This window comes from Erpetoichthys calabaricus, chromosome 12 (genome assembly GCF_900747795.2).
Source record: "Erpetoichthys calabaricus chromosome 12, fErpCal1.3, whole genome shotgun sequence".
NCBI lineage: Eukaryota > Metazoa > Chordata > Cladistia > Polypteriformes > Polypteridae > Erpetoichthys > Erpetoichthys calabaricus.
Genome location: NC_041405.2, coordinates 5,242,306 through 5,259,098, shown reverse-complemented (window position 1 = coordinate 5,259,098; position 16,793 = coordinate 5,242,306). Strand labels below are relative to the sequence as shown.

The following is a 16,793-nucleotide window of genomic DNA, read 5'->3' as shown; positions in this document are numbered from 1 at the left end:
TCCTCGTTAGCAATTGTCGAATTCACAATATAAAATTCCAATATGTCACGACCTTTCGGCGGTCGCTTCATTTATCTGGTATCACGTTAGCAGACAAATGAAAGGAGACATTAGCGCAAAGTAAGAGCCCTACCTGGATTAGCTCATTCTTAGCGAAGGATAGCGCCGGCGGGTAGAAGAACGAGAGGGTTGTGTTGTAGGAATCATCACCAACGTTCTCCAGCAGGACTGTCACATTCAGGCGACGCTGAGCCCCCACAATCAGAGAGCGCACACTTTGGAAGGAAGTTTTAGAACAAGTTTAAGTTAAGCCATACATAGCACGTTGGAATTTTGACTTGGGTGTCTCATTAGCATTGGAATCGGCACATTTCTTTCAGATATCTACTTTTATTTCTACTTTGAAATTTGCAAAATTATATTGCAGCTGAGTCTGTATTAAAATGAAAAGGTACAGTGGTGCACTGCGACCAAGACAACGTTTTAATTAATCGGTGGACGAAGTCATTTTGAAGCCCATTTTCAGCCTGTTTGTCTACTTACTTGGAGAAGCTGGCACTCAGCTGCAAGTCTGCAATGCAAGTGACGTTCTTTCCGCAGCTCTTCTCAAATGCAACCTGAAAAAACAGGACATATGTGTTGGGCTCAGCCATAAATCTCGTCTTCCTACTGTAAAACGTGCAAAGTCAGAAGTGTAGAAAGTATGATAATGATTCAAATAATAATAATAATGAATAATAATATTAATATGAACAGCACACTGCACATGTTCAAGTGACGAGAGCGTCACTTTCGGATTCACGAGAATCATTTTCAATTTCACTGCCAGTAGACAGATTCACTTCGTCATCACTGCTGCTGAGAGGCGTTGCTTATGAGACGCCATTATGAGGCTAGGAGAAGATGTGTCTACTCCATAACTCTCGGGCCTGGCACTTACACGAGTAACACTCGGCACTAACTCTGTTGGCACTTTTACAGCCCGAGTAATCCTTGGGTCTTACACAAGACGCATCTATACTGCTGCCTGAGTGACACTTGGGACTAACACTTTTAGCACTGTTTTTACAGCCCGGGTGACATTCAGGCCTAATGCTAAGGAGGTTAGTTGGTGAAGATCAGCCAACTATATGAGCTGGAAGTGAAGTCTCTGAACATGGCTTCAGTTTCAAGGAACACCCTGTACAGCCGCTGTCATATGTGAACTAACCGGAGCTCTAGACAATGAAAACCATAAACAATATTAAGGTTAGGACATCATTTCACTCAATCATACCAGAGTTGTATAGCACATTTTTAAAGGCTGACATAGTGTAGTCGGCAGGAACAACTTCACAGAGATGTGTACTCGATTAGCTATCTAAAACGCAGAAGGAGAAAAGTGAGACTGTTGCGGTATCGGTGGGGTCAATAAGCATTTCAATAAAAAACAAAAATAATTCAACAATATAATACAGATAAAACTAAAGGCAAAGTACAAGGTGGCCTTCAAACATTGTCCTGAAATTCTTAAATAAATGATGACCACAAAAGAAAGTCTCCTGGTGAATCACAGCATTTCCAAATGAATCCCTCGCCACATTCTGACTGAGTCTTTTCGGCTGCCTGAGGTCCAGTGGCCAGTTTATTAGGTACACCTGTCTAGTATGGGGTATGGCCTACATTTGTCTCCTAAAGAAGCTGATGTTCACCAAAACATAAATTTAACAAGATGCTCCCCATATTCCTTATTGATTTTAAGCACTCATTCACACTATAAATCTCAGAAATCAACGCCTTTCCAATGCTCTCCACTGGATTTAGATCTGCGGCCATTTTGTGTTAAGAGACCTAATGTGCACAATGAAAACATTCCTCACACCATTGCACTTCCAACTGCAGTCTGAAGTGTTGGCACAACTTAGAAAAAATTCATGGGTTGGCACCAAATTCTGGCTCTAACAAGTTGAAATTCATCAGACCACCACTTTTCTGATCTTCAGTCATCCAGTTTGGTGCTGAAGTGCCCGGTGGACTCTGCCATGGTCTTGTGCTGTTGTCTCCCATCATCTTCAGTTTCTAACAGAACCATTGTGTGTTCAGGGGGGTCTTTCTCTTCATCTGTTGTACAGAGCCGAGTATTTGTTGCCTTCTCCTCTTATTAATCCATAAATAATACTCTTTGTAAACCTTCAACTGATGTAACTAAACAAAGGTAACGGTCAGACCACAAGATCAACAGTGTTAAAAGGACCGGAAGATAACATCACAAGGCATGCAAAAGTTATTAAACTGTGGGATCAAAACAAATATTTCACCAAAACCAAAAGTGAAAGTGTAAGTCGTTGGCAGAGGTTCATCAACCTAAATCTCAATGGCAGGTCAAAGACGTGGTGAAATTATTGTGAGTCTGAGGAAATTGACCAGGAGTTGATCACAAATGGTAAGCTGCATGAGCGTCTTAGCCAGGAAGATCAATACAATACCAAACCAAGTGACCTGGAGTGTAAAATCGTCATAGCTTGAAATTGCTGACTGCTTCTTTTATATTGAAATAATGAATATGTGGGGAGAAGAGTGAGGAGAATGGAAGTAGAGAGGAAGACCAAAGAGGAGGTGGACGGATAAAGTAACAGAAGATCTGAAGGAAAAGGACTTGACAGGCGAGGAGAGGCAGGACCGAGCTGTTAGGTCAAACACATGGACCTCACATAGAAGTGGGAAAAGATGAAGAGGAAGAAGAAGAGGACTGCTTATATTAAGTTTTAATTTTAATAAGATGAAGAGGAAGAAGAAGGAAGAAAGAAGGAAGAGGAATAAGGAAGGAAGAAAGAGGAAGAAGAAGCAAAAGGACTGCTTACTGTATATTGTTTTAATTTTAATAAGATGATTTGCATCCTATGAATAATTACACTTTAAATTTAGCTGTCCTTTGAATACAATTTTTCCACTTTGACTTACAAACTTTGCTAAATAAAATCTGCTTTAATTTTCCTCACTTCCCACCTATTTCTATTCTGGAAAAATATTATTCAACCTTGAAGACTCAGGCAGCATTTCTATCTATATATATAAAATTATTTTCACGTATGAAACAGAAATTACGTATGACCACGCGATATGGAAATTACCTATGACCACAGAACATAGGTACTAGCCAGGTGCGTTCTGACAAAGAAGTTTTATTTATTCGTCCACGTGACTGTCGCTGAAACTGCCACATTGTAACTTTTTTTTAGTTGGCAGGACTTGATAGTAGAAGAGATGAGGAAAACAGCTTTGCGTCTTTCTACTTTTTAACTGCGCCGAGCTGTAAACAATGTGAAGACGAGCCAGCCTTCAGCGGCGAGGGGTCGTGAGAACAAAGTGGACGCTGGGAGACATGGAATGTCGTTCTGTTCCGCCGAGTCGAGAGCTTCGCAGTTTCGGACAGCGTCCTCTCTTCTCGCACTGTTTGTGACACTTCAAGTCCCCCTGTCGGCTCCTGGGGGAGTGGAAATCTTTGCGAATGAGCGCCATCGAAGCAGGACTCTATTTGTAAATTGCCCTGCACGAGTACTTACTGTCCCTTAAGGTTAAGTTGGGGTCACTAAAACCCCACAACATTCAAGGTTGCTTTTGTGATTAATTATTTTAACAAGTAAATCACAGGCATGTAGTGCAAGGTTGTCATGCAAAAATTTGGACGATCACATAGAAAATGTAATTTCTATACCACAGCGGTCGTGTAGCGCCTTTCACAAGGGATCTACTACTTACCTGTTGTGTTACAGCACCTTTAAAATGTAGTTTACCCGAAACCACTCCAGTAGTTCTCAATGTATCTTTACTTCTTAAATGTTAATGTTTTACTGTTTAATAACTTATAGACTACATTTTATTTTTTTCCCTGGCACTCAGTGAATGAAGCCACTGGGGGTAATCAACTAGTATATATAAAAACATTTTAAAGTCCTTTCCTTTTAAAGATCCCAGAGTACAGTGGGAAAACGATCTCTCACTCAACATCTCAGAAAAGGAGTGGAAGGCAGACACGCACAGAATTCACTCGAGCGATCGATCGATAGATAGATAGATAGATAGATAGATAGATAGATAGATAGATAGATAGATAGATAGATAGATACTTTATTAATCCCAAGGGGAAATTCACATATGCTCAAATCATTCAATTATTTCACTTAAAATCTTTTATCGAGCACATCTCTCTTGTTTACAATTGTCCTAAATGTTTCCCAGGTGAGATCCAACCTGCAAACGTTGCAATCGAGCTCCAGCCTCACTGGGTCACATGTTTCGGGCCTGCACCAAATGAACATCATTCTGGACCAAAATCTTTAAATGCCTGTCAGACAGCCTGGGTGTCCCAATCCCCACTAATCCACTAACAGCTGAGCGTGGTGGGCTCACAGAGGGGCTTAAAGTGGAGAAGGACAAACAAACTGTAATGGCCTTTACTACACTATTGGCACATAGACTTGTCTCGCTCAACTGGTAGAATCCTAACTCTCCTCTGTTAAGTCAGTGCGTAACTGATGTTATATACTTTTTGAAATTGGAAAAAATCAAATTCTCACTTAGAGGTTCTGTGCAAAACATCTTTAAAACCTGGCCGATCTAATCAATCACATTTTAGAATAATCCTTTATATTGGGGACAAGGGCTCCTTTCCCTCTTTACTACTCTTAATATTTTACTCGGGCTGTTGGCCTTCCTCTCTTTCTCACAGGTGAGGGTTGAATTAAATCTGTCTTTGTTAAGTTTGACTTTATTCTATGGAACATTACATGCTTTTAATAAATTCGATAAAGCATAAAAAAAAATTTCTGGCCAAAACAATTCCTTGCCCTTCTTGCTGGCTATTGTGTCATTACATCAGAAGAAATTGTAGACCTTGCTGATCCGGTACCTCGCTTAGCACTGTGGTCTCACTTGCTTGATTCAGGATCGCCGTCAGACGACCCTCCATGTTCAGAAGCTCAATCTGAGTGAAGTTCAGCTTAATTTTGACAGGTGAGTAAGTGTCCTCCACGCATTTCTGTAGAAATAGAAAAGGATCAAAACAGTCATGCAACGCCGACTACGCCAAAGTGATTAACAGATCACAAAATGACGACATTAGCCTCATGTTTGCTGCCATTGTTAGTTAGCTGCTGGCTGACTGCTGAACCTGACTACCCAGCTACCACTTTACAAGTGACTATTTTTAGAGAATAAAATGAACAAGGGACAATAAAATGTAAAGACAGGGGAATATAGAATCAATTCATGTATTTCTATCTTATGTAGCATCATTCACTGAAGATGCCAACATAAGAGTCCCAGGCAGAACGCACTTCAAGATGACAAACTGCCCTGAGTAGGCCATGTCAGATCATTTTCAAGGCCTCCAAACACTTTCACATACTGTAGACAAAGGAAGGACACATACTGGCATCTGGACATCATATGGAAAACAGTGTTCTCCTACAGCCATCAGTGTCACTTTGGGTAGCAGCCTCTTGTTGTTCCCAAAGAAAGCTCTGCTGCGCAGACGAAAACTGTCCAGCTCCAGCCAGTAGGAGATATTGATAACGTCGTCTATAAATATTGAGAGAGAAAAGAGGATTGAAAAGAGCAGACATTGAGAGCCCATCATCATTACCTGCTCAGAGAAGGAACAAGAACCAAACTATGTCTGTGATCCATCTGTCACGATATGCATTTCCAGCTGTTGCCACTTTTTGGCTTGGTTTCTCAATGTTTATATATATGAAGAAGGTTCTGGTTCAAAGAAATCATAGAAAACCCCAGGATGAGGTGGTAGCGCACCAACCTGAAAACTCCTTACCTGAATTCCTTCCGTTTGCTCGACACACCCGGAAGCAAACAGTCACGTTCCCTACAGATTCCTCCTTGCCTTCGGAGAGGCAGTCAAAGCGGCTGATCGAGATCTCACTGGGTTCAAAGAGGATTTTAGCCGTGACATTCAAGACTGGCCTGGAACTGAAGACATGAAGAATGCTATTTAAATCTTGTGCTGGCTCACACTCAGTTAGCTCTGCATGTTCCAGTCACATTACATATTCCTGCTATATTTCCATCTATCCATCCCATTCAAAGACTGCAAAATAATGTAACATTCTGAAACTTGTCCACCCTTGGATCGTCAGAGTGGCAAGGAGGTCACTGTTGGTGAATGGAGAAAGATCATCACAGGGGGGTCAGAGAAATATATCACACAGTCAACCCACCGTAAACCACTGCCATAATAAATAACAGCAACTCACAAACTACCCACAGCTGTCTGGATGGCAACCTAGTGGTTGAGAAGCACTGCATTATGGGACATGCTCATGCACACCCTCACACTGAAGGTGCCTCGTAGATCTGGTACCTCGGTTAGCACTGTGGTCTCACTTGCTTGATTCAGTATCACCGATTAACCCGACACATTGGGGATGTGGGAGTAAACCAGAGTACCTGAAGGAAAACTACAGTAGGTCATGTTGTTTGATTGACGTCTACTCTGAGCTCATCAACTTCCAAAAAACATATTGGCCTTATTTCATTTGTCTACGTTCTTTCAAAGTAGCAATATATGAGTTTTTCTATCTCCTGGCATTATGTTAGTAGCATTATGTAATAAATTGTTTAATTTACTTTAGTATTACGTTTGTGACATCATTGTGAACATTGCTGGTCATGTGGTTTGGACATTACACGGTGCCTATTTTGAACTCAGCTGATTGGTCAACGAGTTAATCACTTAAAATTAGTTACTTAGTCAAACTTCTGATCACTCGTTTAAAATATGTTAGCTGGTCCATGATCTGCACAACTGACCAACCAGTCGCTCAGTTTGTTAATAGCCAAGTGACATACAAGGCAATCAATCGAACAATTTAAATTAATGAGTGTAGTCCTTAGATTCTGGGGATGGAAATTCTAATTGTGGTGCGGCCATGTCAGAACTTCAGACTTCTCTGATGTCAATATGGACTCTCACACATAACTATTAATGTCAGTCTCCCTTCAACTACCGACTATCAAAACCTGCAAGGTCAAAGGCCGTCTGTCGAACACCGTCATATTTATCAAGAGTCTCAGAATGACTGCTGGGAATTTGTGTCCAACCCCAGAATAGGACATGAGAAGCAGTTAATGAAGCGTCCTATGCCCACTGCCAGCGAGGAGTTGGAGTTCACATTTGAGAACTGATGACGTCACGATTTTATGGCACTGAATATGCTTCTTTTTTTTTTAGTTTTTTGACACTAAGGCTCCTCTGCAAAGATAATAATAATAATAATAATAATAATAATGATAAATATTATTATTTTAACATTTAATGTAATAGAAGAAGAAGAAGGTGGTAAACATAATAAGGTACTATACTGCTCTAAACTGTATATAGTTGTTACCACTTCCCAACAACATCCACCTTAATAAAAGGACAAGTGTGTGTGCGTGTGTCTTAGTATCTGTGTTTCTATCCAATTGCTATGTTTCTGTTATATGCCATTTGGTAAGGGATTCATAAAAGCAGTTCTAATGTTTGGTGCACCATCTGTTGGATTGAACAATCCAATGCATTTTATTACTGCATGCATTAGAAAGCACAGGGAGGTTCATTCGAAAGAGGCCCCGGATATTCTGTAATAACTCTCGCTAGGGTGAAGCAATCTGAACGAAACAACATGCAATGCACTCCTCAGTATACAGAGATTCGAAGAAGCCAGGATGCCCCTGAGTTGGAGCAATGAGGTAGGCGCCGGACAGCCGTTGTGTCTGTTTGTAACTTCTGGGTGCCTACCGCCCGTACCCCTCCACTCAGTCACTCGACTTCTCGTCAGGATGGCGGTGTACAGTATTGAGCAGCGTGTCTTCATGGTGCAAACCTATTGGGTGACCAATTCGTTTAAGCGATGTCAGAATCAACTGGATGATCGCAAGTTAACAGAAGGTTACTTCCAGCAAACATGTCACATGAGCATGGCAGAAATTGAGTCCTTCTTCAACAACAGAGTAATCTCAAAGGGGCTTTGGCCACCACAGTCATCAGATCTGACACCACCAGACTTCTTCCTTTGGGGTTTGCTCAAAGGAAAAATCTATTGGAACAAGCCTCACACTGTAGAAAATTTGAAGGAAAACATCCAACATGAAATTGCTGCTATTCTCCCCGAGACGCTTGCTAATACGTTCAGGAACATGGAGCGCCGCGTCGAAATGTGTCTGGCAGAAAACGAAAACCACTTCCAGAATTGCATGCAATGTAGTGGATTACACCTACGTCAAGGTAGGGAGCGGATTGTTTGGGCTCAGATTGCTTCATCCTAACGGGAGTTACAACAGAATATTCGGGGGCCTCTTTTGAGTGAATCTCCCTGTACAATCCAATAGATTTTGCACTAAAAACGTTAATGCTGAATACCTCGAGGTCCCTGTTGATTATTTAGATATGAACCCCTCTTAACACAGCTAGTCACGAACAATACAGTAACGAGAACGGAGGTGGAAAGACTGAGTCACACACATAGAATGAAAGTCAAGCCCAATAACATAATGTGTTTTTGGTTTTTTTGAACAATGAATGATCCACATCTGTACTTTCAGAAGAATCGCATTGCTGCTGTTATGGCCACAGGGAAATGCCTTGTAATGTAAGAGCTACTGAAAGTAATCACAGCTGCTGTATTCTGGCGCTGTTTCTGAAGTCACATTCTCTCTTCCGTCTCCCAGAGTCGTGTGTCTGCCTCTCTGTGACGCGGCCTTATCTTTTCTGCGAGTCTCTGTCTGCCTTCTTGAACGTTTCCGAGCTTGTAAAGTAGAAAGTTCAGATTGCACATGAACACACACACACATAAGGGCATAGAGAACACTGCAGGGCCAATTGGTCCAGTGCTGAACCCAGAAACACAGGCTGGCACTACATGGCATGCCATCAATTTCACAAACTATGAAAAGTGAGATTTTCTCTATAACAAATTACATGGAGCATGTGATGGAAAATATGGAGAACCGCATGAGAAGATAAAGCTGCGGGTTGTTCTAAACACCCTAATGATAACTAAACCACTGAGGGACTGTGACCTGCTAATTCAGTCCTCTGAAATGTCTGCTTACTGTGGCAATGGCTGCATCTCTCATGCGGTTATTGTGCACAGAACCTGGTTGGATCTTAATGCAGAAAAGTTAGACCCTTTCAGTGCCCAGTGACACTCTTCTGATGCGTGTCAGAAGTTTCTCAGCGACTTTCCATGTAGTAAAAAACATTTCAAATCTGCTACCCGTCCGCCAACTCAAACCTCTAAATACTCCATTTTTTGATATCTTATGTTGTCTTCTCACGACACAGTAGATCATATTAGGATTTATCAAGCAGGCCATCTCAGCTCCCTTTCATCACGTATGTTTTGTCTCTTTGCCTTTCGCTTGCTCCCTCTCGCTAAATTTGATGGTTGAAATCACAGAGGAAGGCAACCTACTGACTGTTCTACTTACCTGAGTAAAACGACTGTGCCGAGGGATCCAACAGCAATATCAGTGAGCGCGTCTCCATTGATGTCCATCGCTCCGTGAATCGACTGTCCAAAGAACTGGAGGTCCGGGGACAGAAGACGTCCCTCGATTCGCTGACAAACAAAAAGATTTGCATTGTGAGACACAGGAGAGGAGAGCAGCCCTGCCTTTGACCCGCGGACTGGCCGAGACTACGGGATTTAAGAAGTCCCTGCTGCTGCCCGATTCTGCTCTCACCGATCTGCTGCCATTTAACCCTTTCAACTGAGCCCCACTGTCTGGGACCAAACAATAACACAACATTTAAAAAAAAAACTGAAAAAAATCATGCATTTCCTCAATGCTATACCGTATTTACTCGCGTACAAGTCGGGTCTTGAAACCTGAAAAATCGATCATAAAATCAGACCCTGACTTATATGCCCGTTTAAAAATTACGACACTTAATTTATTGATTTTTTTACATTCTCCAGTCTCACATCAGTTTCTCAAACACATCGAATTTTGTTGCACAGTGCAGTTACCAATTTCTTTCACCACTTCAACGACTTTTAATTTAAAACCAGCTTCACATTTTCTTCTGATCGGATGCTGCATCGTAGATAAGGGATGCTCTTACGATAAAGGTGTATGAGGGTGTGAGATACAAAATACACAAATCAGTGCAAACGTCGCTTCAGAATAGTTCAGGTATCACCGTGTGGTCACGTAGACACATTACATAGAAATAAAAAGGCCATGTGCTCCGTGGTTACTCTCTCAGGTGGGTGTTAGTATATCGTAATCTCTTGGAACAATAGCGTAAATTTTCCGCATTCGACTTATACAACCAACATTATAAAATACCGGAAATTATACGGTAAGATCAAGCCCTGACTTATACGTGGGAGAACTTAAACACGAGTATATAAGTATATACGGTAATTACAGTTCAGAATTTAGCTATTAAAATGTCATATTGCATACCCCCATACTATGCTGAGATGTTTTTCTTTCTTCCCTCAAAGATGGCCGAATCGCTGTATCACGGCTTCACATCCCCACCCCGACTTCCACGACTTTCTTGAACATCCAGATTCAATTGCATACAATTTGACACAAAGACTATTATCTACTGAATGAGAGGGGGCTTTCAACTTTCAAATGGCGCCACATCCCTTTATGTTGGTAAAGATGTATTTGAAATTGCATGTATTGGTGTTGTAATTAGGATACCCAGTATAATTTCTGTACTAACTATACATGTTCAGAATGATGAATAGGCCTATTTACCAATTTAAACAGTTTCTTATAGTTCATTACATTAGTTATAGTACTAGGGTGTTGTACCGTGTTAGCCATTATGAATGTAGAGAAAAGCCAAGCAAAATGACACCTTTTATTGGCTAACTAGAAAGATTACAATATGCAAGCTTTCGAGGCAACTCAGGCCCCTTCTTCAGGCAAGATGTAAATGATGTTACATGATGTTACATCTTGCCTGAAGAAGGGGCCTGAGTTGCCTCGAAAGCTTGCATATTGTAATCTTTCTAGTTAGCCAATAAAAGGTGTCATTTTGCTTGGCTTTTCTCTACATTACATTAGTTATAAAGAGATTACATTCTTATAGCTTTAATATCTTCATTAGATTATATTTCTTTGGTTAGATTAATAATCCTTATTTATTAATTCATAAGTGACATGTTTTCTTATATTTTTAAGCAAGAATTAAGAAAACGATCACATTGATTTATAATATCACAGGGTGTTCTGTTAGTAGCAAGAGGTCAGCATTTTCTCATAAAAGAATGTAAGTTAATCACATAATTCTGTGCACAAGCTTAATTCTTTTTCTACCCAAATGAAGAACAAATCATATAGAAGTAAAAATCATATAACTCTCTGCAGGATGATTAATACAAAATACAGTCCTCTGTATTTGTAAGGTAACTACTTATAATCATTACAGTTAATAATGTTTTTTCTTCTTTCTCACTCTCAAGAAAGATGGAGCGAGGAGTCTTACTGTCTGGGCTTGCGAGTGTCCTGATAAACACCAAAGATCCAGGGCTTTAATGAGCTCTTGGCCATCAGCAGTGTCTCCGTCTGTGGAGAGAGTGTCGACCACGTCATTGAGAAGTTTACTTACCTTGGCAGTGACAGTCATGGCTCAGGTGACTCTTCCTATGAAGTCAGTAGACGGATTGGGAGAGCATGAGGGTGTCATTAGGCCACTGGAAAAGGGGTATGTGGTGCTCCCGATATCTATGCAAAAGGACGAAGGTTCAGGTCTTTAGAGTCCTGGTACTTCCTGTTTGTGAGACATGGACACTACCCAGTGACCTGAGACGAAGACTGGACTCCTTCATGTGTGTCTTTTTCAGAGTGTCCTTGGGTCCTGCTGGTTTGACTTTGTGTTGCTCATGGAGTTATGAATGAGGCACATGACCTGCATTGTGAGGGAGCGTCAGTTACGGCGCTACAGCCATGTGGCGCGAGTCCCTCACTGTTAAAGATAAGGGGACACCCATGTAACACCAGGCTGCGACAGATAGAGGGTCATTTCCGTGGGTGGGATAGGACCACGTGTCTGCCTTTACTAACCATGATCCCGAGCTGTTTCGTTGTGTGGTGGGTGTGGCAACGCTCCGTACCAGTGCATGCTCCCCGACCTGACCTGACCTGATCCTGACACATTCACAGACACTTTTATAGTGTTCAGAAGCTTATTCCAACCCAACATTCAAAGTGCATGTTTTGGTAAAAACGTTACTGAATTTTCTGAAAATTTACTGAAAATTCTCCTGCTCTAAAAAATCTGAAAGAGAAATGTCCGACTTTTATTTTGAGGAGTGGACCATGAATCTTAAGTGAGTGAGGGATAATGACATCACAGACAGTTAAATCAAAGTAGCATAAAAACGGACAAAAATGAAGCCAAGTTTAAAGGTTTAAGTTTGAATGCCACCAGTTTTGCAGATGGGCAGGGTTAGGACCACTCATCTCTTCACTTTATTTTTTTTCTTTAATTTTTTTTGCTTCCTTTTCTGTCTGTCACTTACCTGTGAGTACCTGGAGTTCATGCCGTTTGCTGATCCATGGAAAATGTACACGCTGCCTCTGTTGTCATCCTCTAGCGGGGCACCAATGGCGATGTCCATCAGTCCGTCCTCATTGAGATCTTGGATCATGGAAATGGACGAACCAAAACGGGCCGACTGGAACCCAGTTTCTCCACTCACGTTGAAAAGAAACTGCGAGGAAAAGTAAACCACTGACCGTATTACTCAACATGGCACACAAAGTTATGGATTAGGTAGTGATGTCTCCCAAACTCTCTTTGCATGTAATTTTGCAATTGTGAAACGTGAAACTCACACAAATGAGGTGTTGTGGGTTTTTAAAGTTTTTGGGGTTGGAAAGAAAGTAATATTGCTCCCTAAAGATGACTCCACAGCCCAAACCGCAGCTCCTGCAGTGCAGCTCATCTCAATATGGCAGCACTGCCTGCACATTCACACTGCCAGTTTTGACTCTTTTTGGGTCAAAGTAACGTCACCTCAGTTCACTTTCCTCAACTCCTGGTCCAAGACAGGAACCTTCGGGAGACCACATACCCAGGCTGATGGATTTCTGCAGTGGACTTGTGGCCTAGCTGCTTTATCACCATGTTCAGATTCATAATAAACCCTTTTGCATACGCGTAAGAACGTTTCAGATGAGATTAAAATATTAGGGTTAATGGCATGTGTTATGGTGTATAAAATCTGTACATTTTGGTTTCCATTATATTTTGTTCGAGACAAGACAACAGATGAACTAAGACAGATCAAAGCAGGTTTTCTTACACCTCACTTTTAAAATAGCTGTTTCCAACATTGAAAGGAAGACATTCTGGTGGCTTCAATTACTTTATAACCTGGGAAAGGAAGCCTGAGCTCATACCTCAGGCTATTGATTACTTTATGGATGGACATCTGGGACAACAATTGGGTTTTTGGCCTGGGAAAGGGAAACTGAGGCAATATCAAAGAACTTTAAGAGTCTGAGCAAAATTCATCAATCACATTGACAGCCAACCAATCAGGTGCATGTGTTGTGAAACCAAGGCATGACATTTCATAATAAATATTCCTTGGTTTGAAAGAGGAAGAAGAGGAGAAGGAGGAGAAGAAAGTACAGAAGGAGAAGAAGAGGAACGGACGAAGACAGCACTGGTCGTCAGAAAGGCATCATGAACTTCTATTGCTAAATCAAACGCCTCCCTGGGACATTCATCCTTGTCATCTGTAACTTTTTCGTAAGCTTTTTCTACAGTGCATCAGGAAAGTATTCCCAGCGCTTCATCACTTTTTCCACATTTTGTTATCTTACAGCCTTATTCCATAATGGATTCAATTCATTTTTTTCCTGAGAATTCTACACACAACACCCCATAATGACAACGTGAAAAAAGTTTACTTGAGGTTTTTGCAAATTTATTAAAAATAAAAAAACTGAGAAATCCTATGTCCATAAGTATTCACAGCCTTTGCTCAATACTTTGTCGATGCACCTTTGGCAGCAATTCCAGCCTCAAGTCTTGTTGAATATGATGCCACAAGCTTGGCACACCTATCCTTGGCCAGTTTGGCCCATTCCTCTTTGCAGCACCTCTCAAGCTCCATCAAGGTTGGATGGGAAGCGTCGGTGCACAGCCATTTTAAGATCTCTCCAGAGATGTTCAATCGGATTCAAGTCTGGGCTCTGGCTGGGCCACTCAAGGACATTCACAGAGTTGTCCTGAAGCCACTCCTTTGATATCTTGGCTGTGTGCTTAGGGTCGTTGTCCTGCTGAAAGGTGAACCGTCGCCCCAGTCTGAGGTCCAGAGCGCTCTGGAGCAGGTTTTCATCCAGGATGTCTCTGTACATTGCTGCAGTCATCTTTCCCTTTATCCTGACTAGTCTCCCAGTTCCCCACAGCATGATGCTGCCACCACCATACTTCACTGTAGAGATGGTATTGGCCTGGTGATGAGCGGTGCCTGGTTTCCTCCAAACGTGACGCCTGGCATTCACACCAAAGAGCTCAATCTTTGTCTCATCAGACCAGAGAATTTTCTTTCTCATGGTCTGAGAGTCCTTCAGGTGCCTTTTGGCAAACTCCAGGCGGGCTGCCATGTGCCTTTTACTAAGGAGTGGTTTCCATCTGGCCACTCTACCATACAGGCCTGATTGGGGGATTGCTGCAGAGATGGTTGTCCTTCTGGAAGGTTCTCCTCTCTCCACAGAGGACCTCTGGAGCTCTGACAGAGTGACCATCGGGTTCTTGGTCACCTCCATGACTAAGGCCCTTCTCCCCTGATCGCTCAGTTTAGATGGCCGGCCAGCTCTAGGAAGAGTCCTGGTGGTTTCGAACTTCTTCCACTTACGGATGATGGAGGCCACTGTGCTCATTGGGACCTTCAAAGCAGCAGAAATTGTTCTGTAATCTTCCCCAGATTTGTGCCTCGAGACAATCCTGTCTCAGAGGTCTACAGACAATTCCTTTGACTTCATGCTTGGTTTGTACTCTGACATGAACTGTCATCTGTGGGACCTTCTATAGACAGGTGTGTGCCTTTCCAAATCATGTCCAGTCAACTGAATTTACCACAGGTGGACTCCAATGAAGCTGCAGAAACATCTCAAGGATGATCAGGGGAAACAGGATGCACCTGAGCTCAATTTTGGAGCTTCACGGCAAAGGCTGTGAATACTTATGGACATGTGCTTTCTCAAGTTTTTTATTTTTAATAAATTTGCAAAAAACCTCAAGTAAACTTTTTTCACGTTGTCATTATGGGGTGTTGTGTGTAGAATTCTGAGGAAAAAAATGAATTTAATCCATTTTGGAATAAGGCTGTAACATAACAAAATGTGGACAAAGTGATGCGCTGTGAATACTTTCCGGATGCGCTGTAAAGACTATATATATTCAGACTTTTCTATCAGTACCTATTTTCTATTTTTCTTTGTTCAAGTGATATTGTTATTATTCTTGTAATAAATATCATGCTGCTTTTAACTTCTATGCTTTGTCTAGAGTGATTGAATTAATAAGTTAGATTTCTTTGAGCTCCTGGTGACAGCCAGATTTTTTGCCATTATTTCTGTGCTGCGAGGTTTATAAGGCTGAGAGTGAGGGTGCCACTCAATAGAAGGGACAGTACAATAAGAAGAAGGTATTCTTGGCTGATAAATGGCCTATAGTCAAGAGTGCTGAGTCTTTGTATGTTTAAATGTATTCTTGTAGACCAAAAGTAATATTTAGGTCTGAGATATCACTAAAACATCGTATGTTGTTCGTGCCGATAATAAGTAAGTCTCTTGAAGTGCTGAGTGACAGGCTGATGTGTGGTTTAAAGTGCTAAGGGTTAATCAGCGTGTGTGTGTCATTCATGGGGCACTGTTGTGGTTAGGGTCTGTGTGTGTGTGTGTGTGTGTATTTATCTATGTGTGTGTGTTTATTTTAAAGTGCAACAGTAGACCAACCCGATAACAAACTTGACGAGAACATTTACCCTTGAGAAAACAGATAAAGGGTAAGAAGAGGTAAATACTACGATAATACAGCATGGATTTTGCTTGTGGTGAAGTGCAATTTATTTTGCATTTTTTTTTTATTTTTGCAAAGTGTAAGTTTCAATTTTCACGCCAACCGTTTCAGCCGCCACTAGTTGCTACTGAGAATCATTCGCCAAATGGAATCAATCCTCATTTTTAGGTCAGAAATCGTCTCGTACGAAATTAACTTTACCAAAATTGAATCCATTATCAGACCATCTTTGTCCAGTCGATGGTCACCTGGTGCCAGAGAGCATTTCTGAATAAGGAGACATCACAGCAAATTACATGTTTAATCCAAATGATGGAGGTGTGTTCAGTTTAGGCCTTGGAGGCCTTTTACGGAAAGAATCAAGAGAAGAAGTACTTGAGTTTTGAACGATAGCAAGATAAGGAAGGAATTATCATTAGGGGCTAAATGGCCCACTAAATTAGTTCCCTGAAATGTCTACTTACTGTAACAGTGGGCGCCGCTCCCACACGGTACACATAGACCATGCCTTCTGTTTTAGGCTTGTAGTATTGTGGCGCTCCCACTAGCAGTATGTCGGTGAAGCCGTCACTGTTCAGGTCCACTGCGCACACTTCACCTCCAAAGTATGAGCCGATCTGGGAGTGGGAATAACAACTCTACGTTAACTTCCATAACAAGTGGAAGCAGAGTTTAAAAAAATAGTTGGATTATGCTGTCGTCGTAAACAACAATTCTCATCCACCTTCCATGACAGAAAACAGCTAACGCAGCC

The 16,793-nt window shown here is 41.6% G+C and overlaps 1 protein-coding gene across 2 annotated transcripts in view; it reads right to left on the bottom strand.

Moving 5' to 3' along the window:
• Positions 1–16,793, bottom strand: part of LOC114661766 (integrin alpha-D-like) — a 78,843-nt gene that overhangs the window by 12,741 nt on the left and 49,309 nt on the right. For both annotated transcript variants that reach the window (XM_028814956.2, XM_051934707.1), the window contains 8 exons: positions 16,504–16,656; positions 12,525–12,716; positions 9,466–9,596; positions 5,810–5,964; positions 5,411–5,559; positions 4,889–5,017; positions 544–617; positions 134–275 (listed from right to left, as the gene is read on the bottom strand). In XM_028814956.2, the coding sequence (XP_028670789.2) occupies positions 134–275; positions 544–617; positions 4,889–5,017; positions 5,411–5,559; positions 5,810–5,964; positions 9,466–9,596; positions 12,525–12,716; positions 16,504–16,656 (1,125 nt within the window). The remainder of the gene's footprint in view (positions 1–133; positions 276–543; positions 618–4,888; positions 5,018–5,410; positions 5,560–5,809; positions 5,965–9,465; positions 9,597–12,524; positions 12,717–16,503; positions 16,657–16,793) is intronic.